The sequence below is a fragment of the Asparagus officinalis genome, chromosome 8, assembly GCF_001876935.1.
Source record: "Asparagus officinalis chromosome 8, Aspof.V1, whole genome shotgun sequence".
Taxonomy (NCBI): domain Eukaryota; kingdom Viridiplantae; phylum Streptophyta; class Magnoliopsida; order Asparagales; family Asparagaceae; genus Asparagus; species Asparagus officinalis.
Genome location: NC_033801.1, coordinates 11265823 through 11274598, shown reverse-complemented (window position 1 = coordinate 11274598; position 8776 = coordinate 11265823). Strand labels below are relative to the sequence as shown.

The window sequence follows — 8776 nt, the reverse complement described above, 5'->3', positions numbered from 1 at the left end:
GAGCAAGCAAACACCTAACTTGATTGATATTCACAGTTCCCTCCATGAGAAACTTGGCTGTATCTTATCCACTCCTTACTGATTGAAACCTCCTAATCCTCCCTCTTCCTTTGCTTCCCGAAGAACCAAACCAAGCAAAAAAAAAAGGATAGAAAACAATAAGAGAAATGTCTATGCTATCTTCTTCTATTCCTTCAATCAAAATCAAACCAACTCCTTCAATCTTCTCCCTAAAGCACTCGACCATGGTCAAGTGCTCTAAAGCTGATGGGCCTCTGAGGAGGCCTTCAGCTCCTTCTCTCTCCCCTCCACCTTCACCTCCACTTTCTCCCCCTCCGACCACCAATAAACCAGTTGCGTCTCCGACTCAGTCTCCACTCAAGAAATCAGCGGAATCAGATGTAGCAGGAGTGACTCTGGAGTACCAGCGAAAGGTGGCGAAGGAGCTGCAGGACTATTTTAAGCAGAAGAAGCTCGAGAAGGCTGCCGACAGAGGCCCCTTCTTCGGTTTCATCGCCAAGAATGAAATTGCGAATGGCAGGCAATTCTCTCTACTTATGTTCTATTTTCTCGTTAGTTTGGATGTTTGATTAGTTTGAGATTGAGTTCGATGGTTTTCTGCAGATGGGCGATGTTCGGTTTTGCTGTGGGTTTGCTCACAGAGTACGCAACGGGGTCGGATTTTGTTCAGCAGCTGAAGATCCTTCTTTCCAATTTTGGTTGTGGTTGATTGATACTTCTCTTTCCCTTGACCGTTTAGTTAGTTTTTTCAAACCTATATCATCTTTGTGATGAATTCTAGTTTGAGCTTATTTCATGTTTCCTGATATGAGTATTAAAAATGTAAAGCTTTCTTGTTTCTCTGCTTTCAGGTGAGTATGCTCAGATTTGAATTCAGTCAGCTTTGTAACTGATCAAAATTGAACCTCTATTATGGATGTCTCGATATCTAGGACCAAATTACATTTCTCTCCTACGGATATTTTTTTTTCTTAGTTCTTGGTTGCTAGAATTTTACACTAGGTGGGTGGGTGTGGGTGGTGTGGGTGTGTGTGTGGGGGGGGGGATGCATTACTCTAGTCTGTAGCTATTATAACCTTTTCAACAGTCTACAATAATGGTAATCAAATAGGGGTCGTATTGTTCTGTCTGAAGTCAGAAGTATTTGTTGTTTCAGAGAACCAAGGTATCATACAGAATATTAAACTGAATTCAAGTGGAGCATTTGAATATAAACAGCTCAACAAAACTTCAATATTTTTAAATGATATCAAAATCAAGTTCAAGAAATTCAGATATCTTAACGAACTGTGTTATTTAAACATGAAATGAAAAGTACCAATACAGTTCTATTGGTCAAGATCAGTACCTATACAGAAGAATAAGAACCAGCTGCTCTTGTTCTCAGCAAAAGTTGCACAATAATTAAACTGGACAAGATCATCTGCACAAAAGTAGATCAACAGACCCTCAGTAAGAAATGTAATTGCAGGACCTTAGACTCGCAAACAAACATAGAAACCAGCAGATCATTGTAAGAAGATACCAATCGATGAGTTAGTACTTGCTAGAAGACTTCCAACTGGCGAATAATAGATGTTAGTCTTACTGTCAAAAATAGCTCAAACATGACTGAAAAATCAAGCTGCCCCTTTGTCCAGGAACAATTCAGCATCATCAACAAGGGTAGGACATGGAATTTCTCGCATATACATACCATTGAACTCTGTTGAATAAATTTCCTATTGACTATGGGTTTCCTTGGATACATCATTTACATTATAGCATAGCTTTTCATCATATTGTGTTTACAAAATGCCCCTGCCCAGAATAACCAAGTTCATGATCTTAGAGAAGAGTGCTTCTGAGATGAATACTCTTAAATAAGTAGGAGGACCTGGTTTAATACAGCTGAAAATGTTCTAGATGATTGATATGCCACTCAATTCAGAATAATGTCTTTAATCAATCTTCTTCCTAAAATAATTAATTTCAAATGTTTCCATGGTGATAATTCTTTATCGTTCTCAACCATAAGTTAGAGAAGAGTTTACTCCTTGGAAAAAATTATGAAAAGCTCAGTATCTTTCTCATTGTGCATCACTGATACAACTTGAATGCTACTTTTAACTCTCATTGTATGGAAATCTTCAATAAATTACTTACCAGTAATCCCCACAGGAACATTTTCCATCTTCAAAATGATGAAACCTATTACTATCCCTTAAAATTATCTGCCGTTCAACAATCTTAGAAATGTATCCAAACGCCGAGTGACAATCCCCACAAACCCTAAGATTCTTCATGATTCTTATCGGCATCCTTCCTGAAGAGCGGGTAAGAACAAATGCGACTGCTAGCTTCTCACTATGGTAACTCAACAACTCCTCTTTGTTTTCTACTTCGAGATCATATAAAGCAAAATCTGTCTTAGGAACATAACCCAAATCCTTCATCTTTTGATTCAAAAGTCGTAGTTTTGCATATATCTCTTCTGTATCAGAATGCAATCTATCTCCAGCCATAAAAACATGAACTCCATCCCTTAAATTGACCCAACTGCATCCTGCTTCCTTTTTTGTTGTTACTCCTCTCATTGCAGCTCGAGATTTTGCTACATTTTCCCAACTCCCTCTCAATGCATATAGATTAGAAGAGAGTATATAATTTACTGGATTCTGAGGTTCGAGTTCTACAAGCATCTGAGAAGCTTTTTCCCCCAAATTGCTTTTCGCACCATCTTTCGATCTACAGCAAGCAACTAATACTGTTCTCCAAATAAGAATATTAGGGCTCATTGGCATTCTTCTAATGAAATCTTCCATCTTGTTGAGCTCGCCCGCTCGTCCCAAGATATCTACAACACAAGAATAATGCTCCATACGAGGAACCAATCCATAGTTCTTGCTCATAGATTCAAAATACTCCAGTCCTTTTTCCACCAACCCAGAATGGCTACAAGCATGTAAAACCCCAACAAACGTCACATGATCAGGTTTTTGCTTGGTTCTCTGCATCTCCTTGAAAAGCTCTAGGGCTTTTTCACCATGCCCATGTCTAGCATAGCCCGAGATCATAGAATTCCAAGAGAACTCGTTCTTCACAGGCATCAATCTGAAAGCCTTGGAGGCATAATCTATTCTTCCACATTTTGAGTACATGTCAACAAGAGCACTATCGACAACAACATCTGATTCTAACTGAGACCGTAGTCTAAAAGCATGGATTTCCATCCCACGATTTAATGTCGCTATTGAGGCACAAGCACTTATAACAGTTGCAAATGTGAATGAATCCATATTTTGATCATTTTGCATCATGAACCAGAGAAAATCCATGGCTTTAGACAGAAGACCATTCTGAACATAGCCTGCAAGCATAGAATTCCATGACATACCGTCTCTCCTATTATACATTCTTGTAAAGATTTGCTCGCTGGAGTCCATATCGCCCGACTTCGCATAGCAAGAAATTAGGGCATTATCGATGGTATTATTATCTGAAATTGAACGTTTCAGCACTAGAGCATGAACTTGCTTGCCTAATTCAAGAACCGAAAGCGGAGATAAAGCAGAGAGAACGTTTATGAGTGTTACTTTGTTTGGCGTCCATCCACGTCTCATCATATCTAAGAAAACCCCAACCGATCGATCCAAGGATTCCTCAGATTTGGCTAACAAACCAATCATAGAATTCCATGAAACTAGGTCATAATCAGACATAGAATTGAATACCTTCCAGCAATCTAAATTACTTCCACATTCACCATACAGTTTAAGAAGCGAATTTGCCACAGAAACATCCAAGTCAAGACCAAATTTCATAGCAACAGCGTGTACTTGTGTTCCAGAACTTAAGAGACCCAAGCCTGCAGAGGAACTCAATGAGCTGATTAATGTAAATTTTGAAGGCACGATGCCGGTTCTGAGCATATCGCCAAATCTCAGTAATGCCTCTTCAAAAATTCCATTTTGATCGAGACCCGATATAATTGAACTCCAGGAAATCTGATCCCTTACACGCATATGTTCAAAAATCCAACATGCTTCTTCAATAGCACAACATTTTGCGTACATGTTAACCAACCCATTCTCAATTGCAACCTTAATTCCAATCAAACCGGTCCTAATCAAAAACCCATGAACTTCTCTCCCCATCCTCCTTCCTTCCTCTGGCACTTTGAACTCTGAAATCGCACTAAGAAGAACTACATAAGAATCAGAGTTTATCTCAATTGAATCCCCGGTCTCCCTAAAAACCTCAACAGCCTCTTCTCCTTGATTCTGCTTAACCAATCCCACAATCAAACCGTTCATAGATACTGCATTCTTTTCGCTCATCTGTACGAAAACTCCTCTTGCTTTATAAAACACTCCGAACCTAGCAAACGCACTGACCAAAGCACTGCCCACATAGAGATTGCTCAGAAACCCATTCTTTGAGACCCGTGCAAGCAACTGATCAAGAATGAAATTTCCAGGCCCACAATCATAAGTCGAGATAATCAGGCTCCCAAATGTATGCTCGCTCGGCTCAAAACCCTCCGCCTGCATTTCCGAGAAAAGCTCAAACGCAGAAGCAACGTCTCCTCTGCGAGAATCCACCCCAATAATCGAATTCCAAGAGATCAAATTCTTCGTCAACATCTCATCAAACACACAATGTGCATAGCTCGAAGACTCCAAGCAACAGCTCCCATACATCGAAATCAACGCATTGCACACAACAGTATCGGATGCATGCTGGGTCTTTGCCAGCAAGCCGTGAACCTGAACCCCAAATCCAAACCTGTCGGGCGCACAATCCTGACACGCACGAAGAGCGGCGGCGAGAGTAAAATGAGTAGGCAAGCAACCATCAGAGACCATCGATTTGAACAAGTTAAGGGCATTTTGGGGATGACCGGCATTGGCGTAGCCGGAAATGAGGCAGTTATAGGAGACGGCGTTTCGTTGGGGGATTTCGTCAAACAGATTGTGGGCGTGTTCGAGCTTGGAGGATTCAGCATACTGGGCTATAAGGCAGTTGGAGAGGAAGAGGTCGCGGGTGAAGCCAAGCTTGATGAAGGCGAGGTGGAGGGTTTGGGGAGCGAGGGATTTGTGGGGCCCGACGAAGCGGCGGAGGAGGTCGACATAGGGAGGAGGGTGGGAAGGAGGAGTTGGGGGAGAGGGGTTGGGAGGTGAATGGAGGGGAGGGGAGCGTGGCGGGCTTTGAGAGGAGGGATCATGGTTTGGCTATGTAGTCTCGCGGCGGCGGGTTTTTTGGCGGGAGATGAGGTCTGAGATCATGATATGATGTGATGATACTCGCAAGAGTTTTGAATGTAAACTCGGAGTTTTTTTTTTTTTTTTTTTTGTAATTTTGATCATGAGAAAGGTTGTTAAAGTTTTTTTTTTTTAATTTTTGGAAATTTCCAATCATGAGAATTTTTTTTTTGTTGATTGTTTGAAGCGTGAGGGTATTTACATTGTTTTTCTTAAGTGCGAGGTGTTTCCATTAGTTTTTCCATTGCCTGTATAAGAGCATTTTCGAAATTCTAAATTCTAAAAAAAAAATTCACATGACTAAAAGAGCCTCTTTCTTGAAATAAGAATAATGGATAATAGATGCTAGTCATACTTGCAAGCCTTATATATTGTAAACTCAGTTAGAGCATCTTTTACAAACTCATTTAAAATCTTTTACTTTATATAACTTATTTTACTTAACGTGCGTTCTAACACAACTTTGTCAAAGGGGTCAAAATTACATTGATAGGGGCTGAATGAGACCCTTCAAAAAAAAAAAAAAAAAAACTCCCAAACAAATCGAAATCTTAACCCCCGTGATTCCCTTAAAAAAAAAAAAAAAAAAAACTCCCAAACAAATCGAAATCTTAACCCCCGTGATTATAAATATAATCCCACAGTGGAAATTCTAACACTGAGACTAATTCAAAACAATTAATAAGATGTAAGGGACCTAATTGCAATTTAAATAATCTGGGGGGCCACGGTCCAAATATTAAAGATGTCAGGGACTATTATCAAAAATCCACTGAAAGATGTCAGTTACGCATAAACCCTAGTTTTCTACTGCGAAACCCTCAAAGAATCAGCCATGGCGGAGATGCCAAAGGTCACTCTTTTCGTCCCTCCTCTCCTATAATTTCTTACAAAAATCAGATTTTTTAACTTTTTTGTTTCATTACTCATTGCAGGAAACATACCCGTTCTTCACTCTATCGAATGCCAATCAATTGGGTTCAGGGTTCGGATTCGGGTTCTTCGACCAGCCATCCAAACCCACAGAGCCCCTTCCTCCTCCCACCGAAGTGATCCCTTCAGAGGTAGTAATCACCACTCGAGTCTTCATTTTCTTCTTATTTTGCCCCCTATTTTATCTGGGTTCTCTTTATTTCATCAAAATATTGTTTCTTTGAGAAAACTAGGAAAAATCACCTGCTGATTCGAATGCAGATCCTATTGAGATCGCCAGCGGGCTTACACTTCTCAAGGTAATCGCGTTATTCACCGAATTTTAAAGATTATTGAATTTAACTGTTAAATTTGTTAATTTTGTGTTGTTTTGGGGTTCGTGTTAGGGAAAAGTTAGCACCTTTGATGTCTTTGGAGTGTCCAATTCGGATTTAGTACCCGGTAAATACGAAGGTGCGTTTGTCATTGTTAGAATTGAGAGAAAGAGCGTTTTCTTTTTAATAAGAAGTTTAAGTTTATTTATTAGGGGGCCTGAAACTATGGGAAGGGTCAATTGATCTGGTGAAGGCGCTTCATTTTGAGGTCCAAGAAAGTCGGTTGATGATCAAAGGAAAGAGAGTATTAGAGGTTTGTTGCTTTGATTATGTTTATTTTTTGAGTTCATTTGTTTCAATATGATTACATTTCGAATTGGTGGTATCTATCTATTTTTGATTTGAAGAGTAAAAAGGTTAGGACTTTGGTAATTGTACAATACACAGAAGCTATGTAGTTTGAAGGAACATGAGCAAGATGGCATCAACTATGGTGCATTACAAAACTAAAATTGTGAATTAATTTATTTATCTAATTTTAATAAGAAATTTAAATAATTTTAATATTTAGCTAATTAGGATGGCAGCTTCTATTTCCATTTGTTTTAGTTAATAATCAACTTTTAATATTCGAACTTGTTATGTTAAAGAAGCTCTGTTTAGTTGCTCGATTATGGTTCGGAATCGAGCCGCACTCTATGTACAGTGAAGCCTATAGAAAGGCCATTCCATGATCATGTTTATTCAGCTTTGAGTTTATGAATTAAATACTGCGTATGTTTTCCTTCTGTTAATTTTCTCTATTGCCCAAAACCAAAATTCTTTCTTCCAGCTTGTAGTCCCCATCGTCTCCTCTCTTTTCTCAAGATGCACTTGGTCCATATATATGTAGTCATTTTATTGAAAATTCGAAACATCAGAGATGTTTGGTACTGTTGGAGACCAATTTTCAGACTAATGCATCACACATTGCATCTCGCTCCTTCCCTTCCCCCTCTCTCTCGTTGAGAAATTAATCATTCCTCCTGCATCTGTGACTCCAGAGAGTATGTGAAATGATTTTTCAGTTAATTACTCTTACAGACATAGTTTTTCAATTCATTTGTCTTACAGACAACCACCACTGGAATAGTTTTGGCTCAAAAAGGAATTAAAAAAATTGACATAGTGACAAGCATTGTACACTGAGAGCTGAGTGTAGGAATTTTACCTCAGTTGAGTACCACCCATTGTGGGTATGTTGGAACTCATCTTATTTTGATCCCTGAATACTTTTGTTGGATTTTACTAAATGTATTTGAATTAGAGTAAACACATTCAACTTAATAATGGGTTTGAAGTGACAGTACATCAAGAGATCACCTTCTTTGCTTGAGAAAGTGATTGTATTCATATTGAAGATGAAACGTTTTAATACAATTTTTTGCTGTTCAAACTAAAAAAAATGTATGTTCGAATCATTGGGACTATAACTGACCAATGAATTCTTCCTTATCAGCTTGGATGTGGTCATGGGCTTCCTGGGATCTTTACACTTATTGAGGTAAGAATATAAGTCTTGTGAAATATTTAATATATATTGGCCTAATTGATGTATATGCTCCTTAATATTTTGAACCAGGGTGCAACTACTGTCCATTTTCAAGACTTCAATGCTGAAGTCCTTAAGTTTCTTACAATACCAAATGTAAAAGCTAACCTGGAGCAAGTATCAAATAAAACAGAGGCGAACATCTCTTCTGATGTCCGCTACTTTTCTGGCGATTGGAGCGAGGTTCACAAGCTCCTATTACCAAAGTGCTCTAATGAACAGCAGAACACATTAGACAATAGCTCATCTGATGGTTATGATGTTATTTTGATGGCTGAAACTGTGTATGAGCTTTCCTCTCTACAAAGTCTATATGACCTTATCAAGAAGGTTAGATCACAGTGCAACAAATTTTGCTAAATCTCTCTCTTATTCTAATATCTAACCACTTTGATTTGGTAAAAACGTATATTGCAGTGTTTATTGAGGCCTTCGGGAGTTGTATATGTGGCAGGAAAGAAACACTATTTCGGGGTAGGTGGGGGAACAAGGCAATTTTTACTTGTGGTTGAAGAAGATGGTATGTTAGATTAGTTCATTTCTTTATCACTTCGTTTTCATCTTTTATTCAAAATCAAAACCTTTAGATTTACTTTATGTTTCAAAAACAATTCAAATCAGGTTTTTGATCGGGCTAATTGCGGTTAGACCCCCTGTACTATCACCCAATTGCG

At 38.8% G+C, this 8776-nt stretch overlaps 3 protein-coding genes across 5 annotated transcripts in view; 2 read left to right on the top strand and 1 right to left on the bottom strand.

The window, feature by feature from the left end:
- On the top strand, positions 1 to 750 carry LOC109851435 (light-harvesting complex-like protein OHP2, chloroplastic). The gene is made up of 2 exons (XM_020421566.1): positions 1 to 541; positions 625 to 750. Exons 1-2 carry the CDS (start codon positions 168 to 170, stop codon positions 728 to 730), a joined length of 480 nt encoding a protein of 159 aa, XP_020277155.1. The 5' UTR covers positions 1 to 167; the 3' UTR covers positions 731 to 750.
- Positions 1292 to 4989, bottom strand: LOC109851432 (putative pentatricopeptide repeat-containing protein At5g09950). The gene is made up of 2 exons (XM_020421564.1): positions 2167 to 4989; positions 1292 to 1444 (listed from the first exon to the last, which is right to left on the bottom strand). Coding segments are annotated over exons 1-2 (2703 nt in total). The 5' UTR covers positions 4869 to 4989; the 3' UTR covers positions 1292 to 1443.
- LOC109820301 (histidine protein methyltransferase 1 homolog) overlaps positions 6046 to 8776 on the top strand; it is a 4909-nt gene continuing 2178 nt past the window's right edge. For all 3 annotated transcript variants that reach the window (XR_002241795.1, XM_020386433.1, XM_020386432.1), the window contains exons 1-8: positions 6046 to 6117; positions 6200 to 6328; positions 6431 to 6496; positions 6584 to 6650; positions 6724 to 6824; positions 8010 to 8054; positions 8133 to 8432; positions 8520 to 8622. Coding sequence is in view for 2 of the 3 variants with exons in the window: in XM_020386433.1 (XP_020242022.1) it covers positions 6100 to 6117; positions 6200 to 6328; positions 6431 to 6496; positions 6584 to 6650; positions 6724 to 6824; positions 8010 to 8054; positions 8133 to 8432; positions 8520 to 8622 (829 nt within the window). In the remaining variant the exon portion in view is untranslated. The remainder of the gene's footprint in view (positions 6118 to 6199; positions 6329 to 6430; positions 6497 to 6583; positions 6651 to 6723; positions 6825 to 8009; positions 8055 to 8132; positions 8433 to 8519; positions 8623 to 8776) is intronic.

Excerpts from the sequence above, each read along its gene's own strand:
- LOC109851435 (XM_020421566.1), top strand. The coding sequence starts at position 168 with ATGTCTATGCTATCTTCTTCTATTCCTTCAATCAAAATCAAACCAACT. Across the intron at positions 542-624 it reads AATGAAATTGCGAATGGCAG|ATGGGCGATGTTCGGTTTTG; the intron begins GCAATTCTCTCT and ends GGTTTTCTGCAG.
- LOC109851432 (XM_020421564.1), bottom strand. The coding sequence starts at position 4,868 with ATGGTCTCTGATGGTTGCTTGCCTACTCATTTTACTCTCGCCGCCGCT.